This window comes from Chrysemys picta, chromosome 17, assembly GCF_011386835.1.
Source record: "Chrysemys picta bellii isolate R12L10 chromosome 17, ASM1138683v2, whole genome shotgun sequence".
Classification (NCBI taxonomy): Eukaryota; Metazoa; Chordata; order Testudines; family Emydidae; genus Chrysemys; species Chrysemys picta.
The window spans coordinates 22,961,605-22,982,806 of record NC_088807.1 but is presented as its reverse complement, the minus strand read 5'-3'; the positions used below and the strand labels follow the sequence as shown (position 1 = coordinate 22,982,806).

At 62.6% G+C, this 21,202-nt stretch overlaps 1 protein-coding gene and 1 pseudogene across 1 annotated transcript; one reads left to right on the top strand and one right to left on the bottom strand.

The window, feature by feature from the left end:
- The first annotated feature begins 101 nt into the window (after positions 1-101).
- LOC135976362 (galactoside alpha-(1,2)-fucosyltransferase 2-like) lies at positions 102-6,846 on the top strand (annotated as a pseudogene).
- Positions 6,847-6,921: 75 nt separating this feature from the next.
- LOC101931943 (galactoside alpha-(1,2)-fucosyltransferase 2-like) lies at positions 6,922-10,827 on the bottom strand. The gene is made up of 2 exons (XM_008176919.4): positions 10,759-10,827; positions 6,922-8,397 (listed from the first exon to the last, which is right to left on the bottom strand). Exons 1-2 carry the CDS (start codon positions 10,775-10,777, stop codon positions 7,319-7,321), a joined length of 1,098 nt encoding a protein of 365 aa, XP_008175141.2. The 5' UTR covers positions 10,778-10,827; the 3' UTR covers positions 6,922-7,318.
- Between the last annotated feature and the right edge of the window lie 10,375 nt (positions 10,828-21,202).

The following is a 21,202-nucleotide window of genomic DNA, read 5'->3' as shown; positions in this document are numbered from 1 at the left end:
ACCTACCCCATTGGACAGAGCTTTTCCGGAGCTCCTCCCACGCCAGGGGGCCCGGGGGTCTGCTGGCGACTGGTTTAACCGGGACCCTTGGGGGTTATTTATAGTCAGTTTGACAGGAGACCCCGGGCCTGATAAGGGGCGTGGATGCAAACAGGCTGCTGGGACGTGGGGCCTTTCCCCTCTAGGGGGCACTAGCCCAGGTCTGGCCCCAGAGTGGGCACTGGCTTGACTTCAGGATGGGGGCACTGCCCCCCACCTGCTCCCCAGGCCGTGGGGCACAGGTCTGTTCCCGTCCTGCCACCGGCCGTGTACAACACCCAGACCTTGGCTAAGGCTTTCGGTGGGGCCTGGGCCAGATACCCAGGGGAGGGGCACCAGCCCACAGCCTGGCATCCCCGTGCACCCCCTATAGCTGGGGGGCTGCACACAGGGCACCTCCAAATCCCACGGCCCCGGTCTCCCCAGCATCCTTAGCCCTTTGCAGGCCAGCCCCGCGGCGGGGGCACAGGGTGGCGTTCGGATGCTGCCTGGCCCAGGACGCCTGGGTTCCCCCCTGGGCTGTACAGGGTGGTGAGTTTGTTACTTGATCTGGTTAGGGAGTCGGTTTGATCCCCCAGTTCTCACCTCAGAGGTGTCCCTTGTGTTTAGATTGGAAGGGCCAGTTCTCCCCCCCCCCCCCCCCCCCGTCTCTGGTGCTAGTTCTGTGTTTTTTTCTCCCTCAGATCCCCAGCTGCCGGAGTCAGGGGGTGAGGGGAGAATCGTGTTTGATAAAAAAAACCTTTCCCCCATTGGGGGAGGCCCAGGCGGCTCCCCCACAGCCCCCCAGAAGAAGGGGCCTGGCCTGACCCCATTGATCGTTTGCGATTGTATCAGTTTTCGTCCCTGAGGCCCAGCTGGTGAATTTTGAGCCTGGGGGCTGATCTGGGGGGGCCCCTGAAGGGATTAATTTCTAACAAGCCCTGGCTGTTGGACCCCTTGATTCTCAGTCCTTGTTGTTCCTTGCTCCCTGACTGGCTTGGGGGGGGGGGGGGAGTGACCCCAGGCTGGTTAAAGGGGGCTTCTGAACGCCCCCCACCCTGGTTGGTGCATGACGTAGTGTTTAGGGTTCTCTGTAGTGAGGGGCCAGGAGCTGGGTCCGAAGGATAGTGGGGTCAGTAGACGATGGGGATGGGGGAGCCAGGACTCCTGGGTTCTGGCCCCAGCTGTGGGAGGGGAGTGGGGTCTAGTGATTGAGGGGGAAGGGCTGAGAGCCAGGACTCCCGGGTTCAGTCTGCAGTTGTGGGAATGGAGTGGCGTGTGAGGGGAAAGGGGGGGGGCGGGAGGCAGGACTCCTGGGTCCAGTCACGTCACCTCTGTGCCTCAGTTTCCCCATCTGAAAAATGGGTTTCACACTTACCTACCTCACTGGGGGAGGGAGGCGAAGCCATTTCTGAAGCATCCAGGCAACCCCACCCCCTGCCAGGGTGCAGCGCCCCCTTTCCCTGCCCCCCTCCCCCATGGGGTCTGCAGAGCCCGGGCTTGTGTTGGTGATAGAGAGATTCCCCCGCCTTCAGTTCAGCCGCCCCTGCTCCCCACAGCCCCCTTGGGGCTCAGGGTTGGCCCTGCCAAGGCAGAGGGTGGCCGGACGCCTGGGTTCTTCCAGGTGGGGAGGGGGGGCGCTAACGCTGTTATACCTGTATCTCCGGGGCGGGGGGGCTCTGCGCTGGAGGAGGGGTGGGGACTGGAAATGTGGAGTGACCCACCTGCACCCCCCCGGGCTACCCCCACAGCTGACCCAGGATGGAGGGGTGGATTGGTGCTAGGGGCACAGGGTGAAAAGCTCTGGGGAAGGGAGGGTGGGGTCTGAGGGGGTTCCCAGCCCCCCTCTGGGGGTGGGGCCTTGCGGGAGGGGGAGGAGCTCGGCTGGGCGTGTTTGTGTTGGGGGGGGAGAAAATCCCCTTTTTACGGGAAAAAAACATGGTTGGAATAAAGATTTTTCTAAAAGCGACTGTGTGTGTCCCGAGAGCCGGTGGGGGGAGCTGGGAGCCCGGACGCCTGGGTTCTGGCGGGGGGGGGGGGACGACGACTGCAGGAGCCGGCTGTTGTCCCTGTCCTGCAGAGCTACCAAGCTCCAGCAGGGGGCGCTGGGCTACCTGGGGGGCTCCGGGTTTCAGCTACTGCCCCTGCCCCATAAGTAGGGACATGGGGGGCAGTGCAGAGGCTTGAAGCCAATCCCTGGCACCCGGTCCCATCCGGCCTCTCCTGGCACCTGGTCCCATCCGGCCTCTCCCCAGTCCCCCCCCGGGGGCAGGGACTCACAGGCACTCCCCAGCCTGTGGCGGGTCCCCTCCCGCCCAGCCCGGGCGCAGCCACCACCAGCCGCCTCAGTCCGGACCCGTGCAACCCGCTGGCCTCCCGGGGCTGGCTCCTTCCTGGGGCCAGGTGTGGGCCGGCCGGCGGCTGGGAAGCACCCAGGGGTGGGGGAGACGGGGCACTGGGGACCCCTCCTGCCCCCTCCGTGTCCCGGGAACGAGCCCTAATCTGGGGGTGGTTGGTGGGGGGGATGCTGTAATCACTAGCCCCCACTCCCTCCCAGAGCCAGGGAGAGAACCCAGGAGTCCTGGCTCCCAGCCCCTGTGATCGACCCCCACGACCCTTTTCCTGCCCTAGGTGGGCTGGTCGAGGCCTGTTTCTGACCAGACTCTTATACTAGCTGGAAGGGACGAGATAGAGACACTAGCCTGGCTGGGAGCCAGGACTCCTGGGTTCTCCCCCCGGCTCTGGGAGGGGAGTGGTGTCTAGTGGTTAGAACAGGGGGGCTGGGAACCAGGACTCCTGGGTTCTCCCCCCGGCTCTGGGAGGGGAGTGGGGTCTAGTGGTTAGAACAGGGGGGCTGGGAGCCAGGACTCCTGGGTTCTCCCCCGGCCCTGGGAGGGGAGTGGGGTCTAGTGGTTAGAACAGGGGGGCTGGGAGCCAGGACTCCTGGGTTCTCCCCCGGCCCTGGGAGGGGAGTGGGCTGTAGTGGTGGGAGCAGCAGGGCTGGGACTCGCCCAACCCTTGTCAGGGTCATCTGGGCCCCAGTGATTGTCCTGACTCCAAGGAGGAATTTTTAGGGTTTGCTTTTCCTCTGCTTTGATCCGTAAAGGAAGCGGAAATTGCCCCTCGGCCTTGAACTCCAGCTCCTGCACTGACCCAGGGCTGGGCTTGGAGAGGGCTGCGGGTCGGGGTCGGGAGTGAGGGGCACCGGCAGAGCTGGGATCGGGGGACGCAGAGGCAGCTGAGTTGGGACCCTGGGAACAGCAGGACTCAGGCCTGGAAGACCCCTCCTGTGCTGATCCCCGGCTTCTCCCCACCCCATCTCTCCCCAGGCCGAAACCTCCTTCCCTCAACTCGGCCATGACTGCCCTGGTCTCCTGGGTCGCCTTCTGACCGCCCCTCTGGCTCTCCATCTTCCTGCTGGCCATCATGACCCTTTCCATATTCCTCCACTGGAGGGTCTGGTTTCCTGCCCAAGGACGGAGGCTCCCCTCCTTCAATGCCATGGGGCCGCCCCCAGCCATGTCTCCCATCCTGCCCCACCACGGAGCAGGGCATGTGGACTGTGAACTCCGCTGGGCGCCCGGGGAACCAGATGGGGGAATACGCCACCCTCTACGTCCTGGCCAAGATGAACGGGCACCAGGCCTACATCCTCCCGGAGATGCACCGGCAGCTGGCGCCGCTCTTCCGCATCACCCTGCCCGTGCTCTCCAGTGACATGGTCCAGAGCATCCCGTGGAGGAATTGCGCGCTCCACAACTGGATGTCGGAGGGGTACAGGCACATCGAGGGGAAATACGTCTGGCTGACGGGCTACCCCTGCTCCTGGACCTTCTACCACCACCTCCGGCAGGAGATCCTCCAGGAATTCTCCTTCCACGACCACATGAAGGAGGAGGCCAACCGGTACCTGGCTGGGCTGCGTGGGCAGCGCCAGAACGTGACCTACGTGGGCGTCCACATCCGGAGGGGGGATTACATCCGGTTGATGCCCCAGGTCTGGAAGGGGGTGGTGGCGGACAAGGCCTACCTGGAGAAGGCCATGGGCTACTTCCGGGACAAGTACCAGGAGCCGGTCTTCGTGGTGACCAGCAACGGGATGGAGTGGTGCCGGGAGAACATCGACGCCTCGCGGGGGGACGTGTATTTCTCGGGGGACAGGAAGGGTTGTCGCCGGGGAGGTATTTCGCTTTCTTGGTCCATTGCAACCACATGATCATGACCATCTGGAGCTTCAGCATCTGGGCCAGCTACCTGGTTGGGGGGTTAGACCATCTATTTGGCCAACTACATGCTCCCCGATTCCCCCTACCAGTGGTTCCTCAAGCCTTCGGCAGCCTTCCTGCCCAAGTGGATCGGGATTGACACCGATCTCTCCCCGCTGCTGAATGGGACACAGAGGCAGAAAAGACCCGGCCCACAGGCTATCAACAGGACCCGGAGGGATAGGGGGCCAGCCATCAGTGAGGGAAGAGGGCGCTGGAGAGTTCAGGGTGTATCGGAGTAGATGTTGGTCAGGCATGGGGTGGGGTCAAGACAACCTGGCTCCCTTCTGCCAACTTTCTCCTAGGATTCCTCAAAAGGGGCCATCTTGTTCCTAGGTTGAACTGTTAGAACAGGGGAGCCGTGAGTCAGGATTAGAAGTGAAGTGAAGGAAAGCCAGCTATAAAAATAATAAATAACAAATGGAAGAAAGGGGCAGTAGATAGTAATATATAAATCAAAAACTAGGGATTGTAGAAAATTGATAAGGGAAGCAAAGGGACACAAGGAGACATCTGTGGCAAGCAGAGTTAAAGACCATACCATATTTTTTTTTAAATGTATATTAGGAACAAAAAAGAATCCTGAGAATGGTATTGATCTCGTTTAGATGGAAATGGTAGAATTTTCAATACTGCAGACAAGGTAGAATTTTTCAATAAATAGTTCTGTGTCTGGGGAAAAAAACAGATGACGTTGTCATAGCATATGATGATAACACACTTTCCATTCCACTAGTTGCTCAGGTGGATGTCAAACAGCAGCTACAAGAGTGAGTCATTTTAATATCAGCAGGGCGCAGTGATAGGCATGGAAGAGTTTGAAAAGAGCTGGCTAAGGAATTGATGGCATTGTTGATTTTGTCCTGCAGCAGGTCCAGAAGAAAGCTCACGTTGTGCCAAGTTTTAAAACGGGTAAATGGGACGACCCGAGTAATTATGGGCCTGTCAGCCTGACCTCGATCCCGGGGAAGATAATGGGGCGGCTGATACGGGACTCGATTGATCAAGAATGAAAGGAGGGCGCCATCGTTCACCAGCGTGGGATTATGGAAACTAGACCCCGTCACACTAACTTGCCAGCCTCTTTCGCTGTGGTCGCACGTTCAGTGGAGGAAGGTCACAGGGTTGGTGTCACATCTGTCGACGTCGGCAAGGCGCGAGAGCTGGTGACTGATTAACAGGCATGCTAGGAAATGAGCGTGTTAAATGGAGTCACAGCCGCCCAACTGATAGGTCTCAGAATGCACCTGCACATGAAGACGCGCCTTCGAGCGGGGGCGGGGAGGGGGTGCGTTTCCGGGGGGCGGGTCCCGCAGGGGTCGGTTCTGGACTCTGAGCTCGTTCATGTCAATGATGCGGAAGAAAATATTCAAGCCTCACAGATCAAGTTTGCAGAGGCCACGAAACCTGGAGGAGGGGCCCCCAGCCGGGGTGGATTGGCCGCCGCTCGGCAGCTGGGTTGAGTGGTTAGAGACGGTGTCCCTTCCCCTGGCCTCCCCTGCTCCAGCATGGGGCCCATGGCAGCCACAGAGCCTGGGCGTTACAAACGGGCGGGGGGGTGGGGGGGGCTCGCCTTCCTGCCTGGCTGGCCCCAAACCTCCCACGTGGCTTGTGTTGGTGATAGACAGAGAGATCCCCCCCACTCTGCTCCCCCCCCCAGATTCAGCCACCCCCACCACCCCCAAGCCCTTGGGGCTCAGGGTTGGCCCTGCCAAGGCAGAGGGAGACTGGACGCCTGCGTTCTTCCAGGTGGGAGGAGGGCGCTAATGGGTCACAGCTGCAGAACTGTGTATCAATCCCATGGGGGGTGGAGGTAAATTCCCCCCAGGGTTGGGCTCCACCTGCCCCCCCCCCATTCCTCCTGGCCCAAGAGCAAGTGCTTACAGTGGGGGAGGGGGGGAGCCGGGAGCCAGGACTCCTGGGTTCTCTCCTTGGCAGACAGGGAAGGGCAGTATTCAGTGGGGTGCTGGCGGAAGGGCGGGGCCTTGTGAGTCCGATTTTATTGTTGCTTGTAAAAGCCCATCCTTTGCCTAGCAGTTCTGGCTTTACAGCCCTGTGCCACGCACACACTGGGGCCAGTTTATAGCCCAAGAATGTGCCCACCCACAGAGCCCTGCTGAACCTGCCCCACTCAGCCGGGGGTAGAACCCAGGAGTCCTGGCGCCCAGCCTTCTCTGCTTTTTCCAAAGGGTCAGTTTCACCAAGCTGAAAAGAATTAGGAACCGAAGCAGCCTGGAGGAAGAATTTAATCAGACCCATGTGGCTATTGATTGGGGATTGTTTACCAAACACCTGACTAGGTGCCCAGATAGCCACTATTCCACACTTGAGGAGGAAGGCCATACTGGTCACAGACTGATCTGGTTTAGAGGGGAAGTGAAAGCAGCAATAACAAATGGAAGGATGGGGGAAATGGACAGCATATAAACCAGAAGATAGGGGTGGTAGAAAATTGATAAGGGAAGCAAAGGGACACACAGAACATTCTATGGCCTGCAGTGTTGAGGACAATAAGGAGGCTGGGTTTTTTTAATGTATATTAGGAACAAAAGGAATCCTGACAATGCTATTGGTCCATTTTAGATGGAAATGGTAGAATTATCAATAATGCAGAAAAGGCAGAATTGTTCAATAAATATTTTTGTTTTGTGTTTGGGAGGAAAAAACAGATGATGCCATATCAGATGGTGACGATAATGCTCTTTCCATTCTGCTCCTATCTCAGGAGGTGGCTGAACAGCAGCTATCAAAGTGAGACATCTTAAAATCAGCAGGTCCAAATAACTTACAGCCAAGAGTTTTAAAAGAGCTGGCCGAGGAGCAAGTTTTAACCATTCAACCTCATGATGGACCCATTTGGTGACTCCTAGGAGAAGGTTGGCAGAACCAACCCACATTGTCTTGATTCTCCCCTCCCCCCCGTGCTTGACCAAGGTCCATGCTGATGCCCCCTAAACTCCCCAGGACTGCCTACCCCAGCTGGGGGCTGGCCCACTGATCCTGCTGGTGGCCTGCAGGCTGGATCCTATCTGCCCCTATGTCCCACCCCGCAGTGGGGAGAGATCGGCGTTGATCCCAATCCACTCGGGCAGGAAGGCGGCCTCAGGCTTGAAGAGCCGGAGGAAGGGGGAATCGGGCAGGGTGTAGTTGGCCAAGTAGACAGTCTCCCCACCGACCAGGTAGCCGACCCAAATGCCGAAGGTCCCGATGGTCATGATCGTATGGTTGCAATGGGCCAAGAGAGCAAAGTCCCTCCCCGGCGACGACTCCTTCCCGTCCCCTGAGAAATACACATCCCCCTGCGAGGCGTTGATGTTCTCCCGGCACCACTCCATCCCGTTGCTGGTCACCACAAAGACCGGCTCCTTGTACTTGTCCCGGAAGTAGCCCATGGCCTTCTCCAGGTAGGCCTTGTCCGCCACCACCCCCTTCCAGATCTGTGGCATCACCCGGACGTAATCCCCCCTCCGGACGTGGACGCCCACGTAGGTCACGTTCCGGCGCTGCCCACGCAGCCCGGCCAGGTACTGGTTGGCCTCCTCCTTGACGTGGTCGTGGAAGGAGAATTCCTGGAGGATCTCCTGCCGGAGGTGGTGGTAGAAGGTCCAGGAGCAGGGGTAGCCCGTCAGCCGGACGTATTTCCCCTTGATGTGCCTGTACTCCTCCGACATCCAGTCGTGGAGCCCGTAATTCCTCCACCGGACGCTCCGGACCACGTCGCTGGAGACCACGGGCAGGGTGATGCGGAAGAGCGGCGCCAGCTGCCGGTGCATCTCCGGGAGGATGTAGGCCTGGCGCCCGTTCATCTTGGCCAGGGCGTAGAGGGTGGCGTATTCCCCCATCTGGTTCCCCAGGCGCCCGATGGAGTTCACGGTCCACATGCCCCGCTCTGTTGGGGGCGTTGTGGTGGGGGACGTAGCTGGGGACCCCTTTGTTGTGTTCGGGGAGGGGAGCCGCTGCCATGCGGAGGGGAACCGGCTGCTTAGGTGGAGGAAGGTGGAGAGGGTCATGATGGTCAGCAGGTAGAGGCTGAGCTGAAGGACCAGCCGGAAGGGGACCCAGGAGTCCGGGGCAGTCATGGCTCCCAGCAGTGATGAGGGAAGGAGGTCCCAGCCTGGGGAGAGAAGGAGCAGGGGGGGCGGGTGGTGAGTGGAGTGGGGAGGAATGGGAGGGATGGTTCGAGGAGATGGGAGAGGGTCTCCCAGGGCCAATGACCCCACAGCGCAGCCGAGGGGCCAGGGGACCCCAGCTCCAGCAGTATGTCGGGGGAGGGGAGCAGAGTCACTCAGTTTCTGGGGGGCCGCAGCCCCGCAGCCCCTTGACCCCGGATCCGCCCCTTCAGCCGCCAGCCGACACCGGGCCAGGCAAGAACAGTCAGAGCAACATTGTTTTCCCCTCCACCCTGCCGGTGCCCCTCACTGCCGACCCGCAGCCCCTGCTAACCCAGCCCTGCCGGTGCCCCTCACTGCCGACCCACAGCCCCTGCTAGCCCAGCCCTGCCGGTGCCCCTCACTGCCGACCCGCAGCCCCTGTCAGCCCAGCCCTGCCGGTGCCCCTCACTGCCGACCCGCAGCCCCTGCTAACCCAGCCCTGCCGGTGCCCCTCACTGCCGACCCACAGCCCCTGCCTTAACCCAGCCCTGCCGGTGCCCCTCACTGCCGACCCGCAGCCCCTGTCAGCCCAGCCCTGCCGGTGCCCCTCACTGCCGACCCGCAGCCCCCTGCCAACCCAGCCCTGCCGGTGCCCCTCACTCCCGACCCGCAGCCCCTGTCAGCCCAGCCCTGCCGGTGCCCCTCACTGCCGACCCGCAGCCCCTGCCAACCCAGCCCTGCCGGTGCCCCTCACTGCCGACCCACAGCCCCCTGCCAACCCAGCCCCGCCGGTGCCCCTCACTCCCGACCCGCAGCCCCTGTCAGCCCAGCCCTGCCGGTGCCCCTCACTGCCGACCCGCAGCCTCCTGCCAACCCAGCCCTGCCGGTGCCCCTCACTGCCGACCCGCAGCCCCTGTCAGCCCAGCCCTGCCGGTGCCCCTCACTGCCGACCCGCAGCCCCCTGCCAACCCAGCCCTGCCGGTGCCCCTCACTCCCGACCCGCAGCCCCTGTCAGCCCAGCCCTGCCGGTGCCCCTCACTGCCGACCCGCAGCCCCTGCCAACCCAGCCCTGCCGGTGCCCCTCACTGCCGACCCACAGCCCCTGCTAACCCAGCCCTGCCGGTGCCCCTCACTCCCGACCCGCAGCCCCTGTCAGCCCAGCCCTGCCGGTGCCCCTCACTGCCGACCCGCAGCCCCTGCCAACCCAGCCCTGCCGGTGCCCCTCACTGCCGACCCGCAGCCCCTGCCAACCCAGCCCTGCCGGTGCCCCTCACTGCCGACCCGCAGCCTCCTGCCAACCCAGCCCTGCCGGTGCCCCTCACTGCCGACCCGCAGCCCCTGTCAGCCCAGCCCTGCCGGTGCCCCTCACTGCCGACCCACAGCCCCTGCCAACCCAGCCCTGCCGGTGCCCCTCACTCCCGACCCGCAGCCCCCTGCCAGCCCAGCCCTGGGCTCCCCGCCCAGCTCCTGTGGGTTAAGGGCAGGGTTGGGGGTCGATGTGGTGCTGGACTTCTTTGTGGCGTCGTCCCCTTTGGACCCCAACAGGCCCGGGGGCAGGGGGCGGGACGGTGGGTGGCCAGGCTGGGGTGGGTGAGGGAAGGGCAGGGGGGAATTTCCTGTTCAGTCTCAGATAAGATCAGATTAAAAGAAAATAAGGAAAATTCCTCCCGGGTGAAAGAAACGCTGGCGTCCGTGACGAGCCTGACACAATCCCGGGTAGGCACTGAGCCCTCCCCTCAGCAGCCCCCCCCCCTCCCTCCCCAGAGCCGGGAATCACCCCCCAGCCCCCACTTCTAACCTCTAGACCCCCCCTCCCCTCCCAGAGCCAGGGAGAGAACCCAGGAGTCCTGCCTCCCAGCCCCCCCCAACTACTAGACCCCACTCCCCTCCCCCCAGAGAGGGTGGAAGGTCGTATGGGTCTATTTGTAGCTGGATTCTCTCTCCCTCCAACCTCCCCTATGGGACTGTACCACCTGGGCTGGGAACGGGGTGGGGGCGTGAGAAGGGGCAGATGGGAGCCAAATTTTCCTCCCCACTCCCACCCCAGATATTTCTTCCTTCCTATTAATCCTTCGCCAGCCACTGGGAGAGGTACACAAGCTGCCTTGGCTGGCCAGGGGCTGGGAGCCCGGACACCGGGGTTCTCTCTCTGGGAGGGGAGTGGGGTCTAGTGGCTAGAGCAGGGGAGGGCTGGAAGCCAGGACTCCTGGGTTCTCTATCCCCTCTCAGCGAGGATCCAGTCGCCTCTCTCATTCCCTTGTTCCAACCACCTGAGCCCAGAGATCCCCCTTCGTTGGGTGGGGCAGGACGGTTCCCGCTTCCCCTGGACCCTTTGTCCCTGCCTTCGTCCCCCCTCCCCCCACACCGCTTCTCCCACCGCACACCTGGGCTCTCTCCTTCCATCGCTCCCACCCAGCCCAGCCGCACCTGTCAGCAGGACGGATCCAGCCCGCGACTGCCAGCAGGTTCCACTGCTCGGAGCGGCTGGGCTCGGCTGCGCCCTGGAGGATGGGAGGGGATCGGAGCCCTGCCTCCGGGGGTGGGGACAGCGCTGAATTTGTGCCTTGGCGTGTCTGGCATCTGGGCTTTGCCCTTCCCGGCCCCGGTGCCAACAGGCCTGGCACTTCCCAGCCCCGGCGTCTCTGGGCCTGGCACTTCCCAGCCCCGGCGCCTCTGGGCCTGGCACTTCCCAGCCCCGGCACCTCTGAGCCTGGCACTTCCCGGCCCCGGCGCCTCTGGGCCTGGCACTTCCCGGCCCCGGCGCCTCTGGGCCTGGCACTTCCCGGCCTCGGCGCCTCTGAGCCTGGCACTTCCCGGCCCCGGCGCCTCTGAGCCTGGCAATTCCCGGCCCCGGCGGCTCTGAGCCTGGCACTTCCCGGCCCCGGCGCCTCTGGGCCTGGCACTTCCCGGCCCCGGCGCCTCTGGGCCTGGCACTTCCCGGCCCCGGCGCCTTTGGGCCTGGCAATTCCCGGCCCCGGCGGCTCTGAGCCTGGCACTTCCCGGCCTCGGCGCCTCTGGACCTGGCACTTCCCGGCCCCGGCGCCTCTGAGCCTGGCAATTCCCAGCCCCGGCGCCTCTGAGCCTGGCAATTCCCGGCCCCGGCGCCTCTGAGCCTGGCAATTCCCGGCCCCGGCGCCTCTGAGCCTGGCACTTCCCGGCCCCGGCGCCTCTGGGCCTGGCACTTCCCGGCCCCGGCGCCTCTGGGCCTGGCACTTCCCGGCCTCGGCGCCTCTGAGCCTGGCAATTCCCGGCCCCGGCGCCTCTGAGCCTGGCACTTCCTGGCCCCGGCGCCTCTGGACCTGGCACTTCCTGGCCTCGGCACCTCTGGGCCTGGCACTTCCCGGCCGCGGCGCCTCTGAGCCTGGCACTTCCCGGCCCCGGCGCCTCTGGGCCTGGCACTTCCCAGCCCCGGCGCCTCTGAGCCTGGCACTTCCCGGCCCCGGCGCCTCTGAGCCTGGCACTTCCCAGCCCCGGCGCCTCTGGACCTGGCACTTCCCGGCCCCGGCGCCTCTGAGCCTGGCACTTCCCGGCCCCGGCGCCTCTGAGCCTGGCACTTCCCGGCTCCGGCGCCTTTGGGCCTGGCACTTCCGGGCCCCGGCGCCTCTGAGCCTGGCACTTCCCGGCCCCGGCGCCTCTAGGCCTGGCACTTCCCGGCCTCGGCGCCGCTGGGCCTGGCACTTCCCGGCCCCGGCGGCTCTGAGCCTGGCACTTCCTGGCCCCGGCGCCTCTGGACCTGGCACTTCCGGGCCCCGGTGCCTCTAGGCCTGGCACTTCCCGGCCCCGGCACCGCTGGGCCTGGCAATTCCCGGACTCGGCGCCTCTGAGCCTGGCACTTCCCGGCCCCGGCGCCTCTGGGCCTGGCACTTCCCGGCCCCGGCACCGCTGGGCCTGGCACTTCCCGGCCCCGGCGCCTCTGAGCCTGGCACTTCCGGCCCCGGCGCCTCTGGGCCTGGCACTTCTCAGCCCCGGCGCCGCTGGGCCTGGCACTTCCCGGCAGCCCAGTGCCCCTGGCACTGCCCCGGGGCATTGGGCCCAGCCCTGCCTGCCAGGGGAGAGCGCCCCCTGCTGGCCCCCGCCTTTCCGCCCAGTGCAGCGTGGGCCCAGCGCTGGGTACAGCCGGAGCAGCCGGACAGGCCTCCCTTCCCCCGGCCGGCTGAGTCAGCCGGTCGCTAACACTGCGTCCTGATGCCGAGCGCGATAACGACACGGCTAATGGGCCGGGGCCGTGCCAGGCTGAACTGCTGGCGGGATGCCATCCATTGCTGCTCAGGGTGAGGCCCCAGCATCCCGGAGCGCGGCCGGCCCCATGCCCAGCCCTGCTCAGGGCTCTGAGCACCTGTGCGGCGTGGGGGGGAGGAGATGGGGGGAGGGGGTCCCCTGGCAGGCAGGGCAGGCCCAATGGCCCCAGGGCGGCGCTAGGGGGCACTGGGCTGCAGGGAGGGGGGAAGGGGGGGCCAGCAGGGGGCGCTGGGCTGCAGGGAGGGGGGAATGGGGGCCAGCAGGGGGTGCTGGGCTGCAGGGAGGGGGGAATGGGGACCAGCAGGGGGCGCTGGGCTGCAGGGAGGGGGGAATGGGGACCAGCAGGGGGCGCTGGGCTGCAGGGAGGGGACGCTCTCCCCTGGTAGGCAGGGCTGGCCCCATGGCCCCAGGGCAGCGCTAGGGGGTGCTGGGCAGCAGGGCTGATCACTAGGGGGCGCTCTCTAGGAGTCTGTGTCAAGCTCCGATTAAATATAACCCGGTGGAGAGAACCCAGGAGTCAGCAACTGCCCCCCCCCCCACATCTCCGGGCTCTCCATCTCTTTGGGTTGGGGTGGCAGCCCCCCCCCAACTATCCACAGATTCACCCCCCTCTGCCCTTCAGCGCAGAACGGCTGGGTCCCTCCTCTCCCTTGTTCCTCTCCCCAGCCTGATTACCTCCCCATAACAGGCTCCTTCCTCCCAGATCTGGGGGACGGGGCAGGGGGTGTCAGTGTCTGGGGGGGGGGGTGTAATCCATTAATCTGACCACACTGTTGGACCAGTTGTCACGGAGTCGCCGGGCGATGCTCTGGAACTGCTCCCCACAAAGCCAGTCAGGACTTTGGGGAGCCTCCTCTCCCTCAGAGCAGACTGTTTTCAGGGCAAGAAGCTCACACGGCTTCACCCTCCTGGGTCTCTCCTGGGAGCATTCAGCATCCTCTGCCCCTCCGTGCGCTTCCCACTGCGAGTCCGCCCAGGCGGGGTCCTGGGGAAGCCAGAGAGTCCTGCACCCCCACTTCGCAGTCAGACGTGACTCTCAGCCAGCCAGTAACACAGAGGTTTATTAGATGACAGGAACATGGTCTAAAACAGAGCTTGTAGGGCCAGCGAACGGGACCCCTCCGCCGGGTCCATTCTGGGGCCCAGCGAGCCAGACACCCACGTCTGCACTTCACTCCTAGTCCCCAGGTAGCTCCAAACTGAAACCCGCTCCAGCCCCTCCTCTCTGGGCTTTGTCTTTTTCCCAGGCCAGAAGGTCACCTGATCTCTTTGTTCACCTTTAGCTATTTCCTTGCAGGGGGGAAGAGCCCCGGTCATTTGTTGCTAGGAGCTAGAGTGTCAGTGATTTATGCAAACTGGCCTTTACCCTTCCACCTAGAGACTTAAGAAATGCATAGGGGAAACTGAGGCACCCACACAGTATTCAGAGGAAACATTAAGAACAGTCCCACTTCGTCACACTAGTCTGAGTGCGAAGGGGGAACAACTGGGTTCTCTTCCCAGCTCTGTGCAGGCAGTGGGATCTAGTGGTTAGAGCAGGGGGGGGAATCTGGGAGGGGAGTGGGGTCTAGTGGTTAGAGTGGGGGCCTGGGAGCCAGGACTCCTGGGTTCTTCCCCTCAGCTCTGGGAGGGCAGTGGTGTCTAGTGGTTAGAGCGGGGGGGAATCTGGGAGGGCAGTGGGGTCTAGTGGTGAGAGCGGGGGGGGGAATCTGGGAGGGGAGTGGGGTCTAGTGGTTAGAGCGGGGGGGGGGGACTGGGAACCAGGACTCCTGGGTTCATTCCACGTAGGGTGACCATATTTCCCTATGCTGAATATGGGACACCTGTACAAACATTCAAATTAACATCAAGTTGACTGAGCCCCTGTTAAAAAAGAAATTCTGCATAGATGGATTCTTTGTATTTACCTTCTTATCTTTAAGGCTTTAGGGTTCACATGGGGAGGGGTGACACACACACACACACATACACACCCCTATCCCTCCCCACAGGGAGAGGTTACACACACACGTACCCCTCTCTCACACAGGGAGGGGGTAACTGACCAACCCGAACCTCCCTGCCCAGCGCTCTCCACCCTCCATGCCTGGCTGGACCCCTGGGGACGGACCCGCCTCTCCTGGTACCTGGCGCCGTGTCTTCCCGAGGCAACATGTGTCTGTGGGCGGGAGACACAGGGTCACATGTCCCCCTCCCCAGATTTCTGCCAGGGTCCACACCAGAATGTGGCCAGCAGCAGCCTCTCGGCCCTGTCTGGGAGGGAAGGGACGGGAGCTGCTTCCAGCCAGTGGGGAGGAGCGGGACGGGAAGGGATGACCTTAGGGTTACCATATTTTGTGCCTCCAAATGGAGGACACTCCACGGGGCCCCGCCCCCAGCCCCGCCCATGCCCCTCCCCAACTCCGCCCCCTCCCCAAAGTCTCCGCCCCCTCCCCTGCTTCCCGCGAACATTTGATTCATGGGAAGCCTGAAGCAGGTAAGGGGGAGTGTGGGGGGAGGAGGCGCGGCCCAGGCTGGCCCCCCCGGCGGCTCCAGCCTGGGTCGGCTCGGGCCCTGAGGTGCTGGCCCCGGCCGACCACCCCCGGCCCGCCCAGCCCTGCCTGCCCCTGGCGGCCCGGCGCACCCCCCGGCGGCCCGGCCCTGCGACCCCGGCCCGGCTCCCGGCCCCGCGGGCCCAGCGACCCCGGACCGGCTCCCCGGCCCCGCGACCCCAGACCGGCTCCCGGCCCCGCGACCCTGGACCGGCTCCCGGCCCCGCGACCCCGGACTGGCCCCGCGACCCCGGACCGGCCCCCCCGGCCCCGGGACCCCGCGCCCGGCCCGGCCCCATGCCCGGCCCGGCACTGTGACCCCGGCTCCTGGCCCGGCACCGCGGGCCCGGCCCGGCTCCCGGCCCGGCACCATGCCCCCGGCCCCGCGACCCCGGCCCGGCCCCGCACCGGCCCCGGCCCCGCACCGCCGACCCCAGCCAAAGAGGCCCCGGCTGAGCACCACCGAGCCCTCCCTCCCTCCCTCCCGATTTTCCCGGACATGCCCGGCTTTTGGGGATTTCCCCCCGGACGGGGATTTGAGCCCCCAAAAGCCGGACATGTCCGGGAAAATCCGGACGTATGGTAACCCTAGATGACCTGGCCCGTGTCTTTGCAGAGCTCATCTCCCCCAGGGATGGAAGCAGCTTGTCCCTTCCTGCCCGCACAGTGTGGAAAGGCAGCGAACACCCCCAGGCTGCTGCTGGCCACCCACATAACCCAGCCGCCTCCTGTCCCTCAGCTACAACGCGGGCAGGAAGGGGTTAAGCCCTAAGGCTGCATTGTGCCCCAGGGCCCAGGGAACCTGACTGCAGGGGCCTCAGTGACCCCGGCCAGAGGGGGGGCTCAGCAGGGGAGGTGCCCAGGGGACGGAGCAGCCCCGCGCTCCCTGGGGGCAGGGCACTGCTGGCCAGGAGCCGGCGCTGCGGGGTCTGCGCTGATGGACCAGCAGGGGAGTGGCCGGCCCCACACGCTGCATCTTTGCCCCGTTACCAGCCTTGCACACCCACCCCCGTCGTCGGCCCGTCGCTGCTCACTGCTGTTGGGAGGCGGCTGGCGAGCAGGGATCCGGCCAGTACTGATGGGGGGGACAGAAACGACCGGACAATTTGCCCGTTTTTAAGAAGAAGTCGGGACAGCTGCAGGAGGGTAAAATACGGGACTGTCCCTTTAAAAACAAGCCGTCTGGTCACCTTATCTCCAGGGCTCTGGGAGGGGAGTGGGGCCTAGTGGCTGGGGGTGGGGACGGTGGGGCTCGGTACAGCCCCTATCCGGGATACCACGGTCCCTTCCCAGCCATTCTTCCGGCTCCAGGAATTGTTCCTTATTTGCTTTGCATTGGAGCTGAACTGAAGCAAAGGGGAAATTGCTCCCCCCTCCCCGCCCCCTGGCCTCCCCTCCCCTCCCTGCACGCACCCTCTGGGCCTATAGTGGGGAGCAGTGGGCAGGACTCTAAAAAAACGCCCAGGGCCATATTGCTCCCTCAGTGCCCTCCCCCTGCCTATACTGCACTTAAGCCAGAGCTGGGCCGGGCTAGCAGGGGCTGCGGGTCGGGAGTGAGGGGCACCGGCAGGGCTGGGTTAGCAGGGGGCTGCGGGTCGGGAGTGAGGGGCACCGGCAGGGCTGGGGGGAGCCCAGGGCTGGGCTAGCGGGGGGCTGCGGGTCGGGAGTGAGGGGCATCGGCAGGGCTGGGGGGAGCCCAGGGCTGGGCTAGCAGGGGCTGCGGGTCGGGAGTGAGGGGCACCGGCAGAGCTGTGGTATGAGGCCTTGTGGGAGCTTGTCCCACTGCATTGTGGGGTAGAAACGTCAGCCCCAGGGATCGCTGGGGGGCAGGTTCCCGGCCTGCTGCTTTCCCCACCCCTGGCGTCAGCCGCTGCCCTTCATTCTCGCACCGTGTTTTGTAAAAGGCCCCGTGTCAGCGCGGCTCGGCTCGGTGCCCCGTCTCGGCTGGCTGCGCGGTGCCCGCTGCGCCCGGTGCCGGGGACCCAGCCCGTACAGGGCTGCCCACCCTGCAGGCATTAGCAGAGCTGGGGGACCCGCGGGGGACGGAGCCAGGACGGAGGGGGGTGTTCACAGAACAGCGGCGGGGTGTGTGTGCGGGGGCCGAGGGACGATCATGGGCCGATGGGAGCCCATCACAGCAGGGCAGGCTGGGCACGAGGAGGCCAAATTCCTGGATCTGTGCCTGGAGCTCGCCCGAGCCCAGCCCAGAGTGTGTGTGTGTGTGGGGGCTAGATAGACAGTGTGAGGGAGCAGGGAGTGGGGCGGGTTTGACCTGGGAATGTTGCAGGGGGGTTACATTGGGGATGGGGGACTTCCCTTGAAGGAAGATACCTGAGCTGTAACCAGCGTCGGCTCCAGGCACCAGTGCTCCAAGCGCGTGCCTGGGGCGGCAAGCCGCGGGGGGCGCCCTGCCGGTCCCTGCGAGGGCGGCAGTCAGGCAGCCTTCGGCGGCTTGCCTGTGGGAGGTCTGCCGGTCCCACGGATTCGGCAGCAGGTACGCCGAAGCCGGGGGACCCAGGACCTCCCGCAGGCAAGCCAGCGAAGGCCACCTGCCTGCCGTGCTTGGGGGTTACAGCTGGCGGGGAACACACACACACACACACACACACACACACACACACACACACACACACCCCGCCGGCTGTAACCTGAGCCGGGGCGGGGGGGCAGGGGTTGGGAGAAGTAACACCTGGCCGGGAGACTGGACAAAGGAGAGGAGGAGCTAGGGGGAGAGGGGAGAGAGCTGCTGGAGGAGTTTGGAGTTTCAGTTTTGTGCTGGGTGGTGGAACGCAGGGAACCCCGAGGCTGGGGTGTAAGCTCCCTGCCCCCCAGAATGGCTTGACTGAGGGGTCCTGGTTGTACTACAAGCTCTGGTTTAGACTGTGTTCCTATTGTCCAATAAACCTTCCATTTTACTGGCTGGCTGAGAGTCACGGTGAATCGCAGGAAGTGAGGGTGCAGGGCCCTGACTCCCCCACACTCCGTGGCAGATGGATAGATAGAGGGGGTGGATGGGGATAGATAGATAGATAGAGGGGGTGGCTGGGGATAGATGAGGTGGCTGGGGATAGATAGATAGATAGATAGATAGATAGATAGATAGATAGATAGATAGATAGATAGATAGATAGATAGATAGATAGATAGATGGGGTGGATGGGGATAGATAGATAGATAGATAGATAGATAGATAGATGGGGTGGATGGGGATAGATAGATAGATAGATAGATAGATAGATAGATAGATAGATGGGGTGGATGGGGATAGATAGATAGATAGATAGATAGATAGATAGATAGATAGATAGATAGAGGGGGTGGATGGGGATAGATAGATAGAGGGGGTGGATGGGGATAGATGGATAGATAGAGGGGGTGGCTGGGGATAGATAGATAGAGGGGGTGGATGGGGATAGATGGATAGATAGAGGGGGTGGCTGGGGATAGATAGATAGATAGATAGATAGATAGATAGATAGAGGGGGTGGATGGGGATAGATAGATAGAGGGGGTGGATGGGGATAGATGGATAGATAGAGGGGGTGGCTGATAGATAGATAGATAGATAGATAGATAGATAGATAGATAGATAGATAGATAGAGGGGGTGGATGGGGATAGATAGATAGAGGGGGTGGCTGGGGATAGATGGGGTGGCTGGGGATAGATTAGATAGAAGGGGATGAAGGGGGATAGATAGATAGTGTAGCGAGGTGGTCTGGTCCCCCGCCGCCCTGGAGAGGGATGAGCCCCTCACGACACCAGAGTGGGCGGAGCCAGTGAGTCCTGCGCCCGCCCCCCAGAGGTCAAGGTGCAGGACAGGAAGTATAAAACACCGACCCTAGAGCTCACTCTAGGAGCAGCCGCCGGAGAGGCCAGACGCCTCCGGCCTCGCTCCCGTTGGGAGACCCCGGCGACCTACGGCGGACCCAGAGAAGCTGTCCAGCCTGCCCCTCGCCAGTTACCCGGAGGACCCCATGGTGCTGGCCCCCCCCGGAGGACACCATCCAGACCCAGACCCCCCCAGAGGGGGAGTTTGGAAGGGGCCCGGGGGCAGCCGACCCTAGTCTGGCTGTAGCCCTGCCAGAGCCTATGTCAGCGTGTCGCGGCCGGGATCCCCACGGACTCAGCAGCGGGTCTTCTGCCGCTGCTAGGGCCCCGAGCTGGGACGCAGCGGAGTGCGTGGGCCTGCGTCCCCCCTGCCACCCAATTCGCGGGTGTCAGTCCCTGCCCGAGGGCCTGAACCACTGACTCTGTTGCCGCGGACCACGGGCCGGGCGGGAATAACTGCCTGGTTTTGCCTCTACTGCTGCCGCGGCGAAAGACTCCCACGGCCTGGCTAATTCCCCAAAGACTCCCACAGCCCGGCTAATTCCCCAAAGACTCCCACAGCCCGGCTAATTCCCCGTCAACGACTGGAAGGAAGTAGTGAGGCGGTGGGGTCTCCCGGAGAGGGACCAGCCCCGGCCAACCCCCTCGCCAAAAAAGTAGCCCACACTTTGTGAAACACTTTAATGAGTCCAGGGTTTGGTCTGTGTGTTAACTTAACATCACCATTAATGTTCTTCAGAGAGCGCTTCCTCTGGCACCCAGCCATGGAGGCTCTGAGCTGGTGTACCTCAGTTTCCCCTTGTGCCCAGCACTTCACGCTTGTAGTGGTTTTTCTGCTGCGGAAAGTTCTAGAAATGTGACTATGCATTAGCTGTGAAACCTCAACATTATTAGGCTTTTTGAACACACGGTGTGTTCTTGTTGAAGCAAACAGCATAATCATAAGGGTTTCTGTTCTGTACCACTCTTCATGTGTTCAAGGGGTTTTCCAAGAGCCATTGTACAGTTTTTGGTATCAGCAACAAGTTAGTTACAATCATTAGCAACAACCTTCACATCAGTCTTATCACGAGGGTACATTTACAATCCTTTTTGTCATGCCAAAGTCTTGGGTTTAGACGAATCACTCTTTAGGTCAGCTTGTTCCAGATCCCTTTTGCCCCTTTGTGGCTTTTCCTTGCCTGCAGGGTCTGCCTTAACGTAGGCTTTCAGTTTAACCACTTCCTTGGGGTTTGGGCATTTTAGGATTAACCTGTGGCTTTTATTTGCAAGGTTTAATCCTTCCCTTCCTTCCTGTTCAGGAGCGTCAAAATCTGAGCTCTCTTGTGGAACAGACTCCATTGGCCGGCTGGGGGCGTCCTCTTTGCTAACCGCTACAGACCTTGGGAGGCAGGCCAGTCCTCGCTTACAGACAACCCCCCAAACTGAAGCAAATACTCACCAGCAACCACACACCACACCACACCACACAAACGCCAACCCAGGAACCAATCCCTGTAGCAAACCTCGTTGCCTACTCTGTCCTCATATCTACTCTGGTGACACCATCAGAGGACCCAACCACATCAGCCACACCATCAAGGTCTCATTCATCTGCACATCTACCAATGTTATATATGCCATCATGTGCCAGCAATGCCCCTCTGCCATGTACATTGGCCAAACCGGACAGTCCCTCCGCAAAAGAATAAATGGACACAAATCGGACATCAGGAATGGTAACATACAAAAGCCAGTAAGTGAACACTTCAATCTTCCTGGTCATTCTATTACAGATTTAAAAGTCACTATCATTGAACAAAAAAACTTCAGAAACAGACTTCAAAGAGAAACCGCAGAACTAAAATTCATTTGCAAATTTAACACCATTAATCTGGGCTTGAATAGGGGCTGGGCGTGGCTGGCTCATTACAGAAGCAGTTTTTCCCTCTCCTGGCATTGACACCTCCTCATCGGTTATTGGGAGTGGTGATACCAGTCAGCTCTGTGTTCCTGGGGAACCAGGGTGCAGTATCCAGCCTGACTCATGAAAGACACCCCCACCCCCGCCCCCAGCCTCTGCTTAAACCAAAACCCATCAGAGAAAAAAACTTGCAGAGAGCAGTGAAGGACGTTGGGAGACACACCTAGACCCCTCCTGACGAGGGTGACAAGATGAAGACATCTCCATTAGCATACAGAATCGAGAACAGAGACAACTCCCCTAGCCTCATCTGCATGAAAGATGG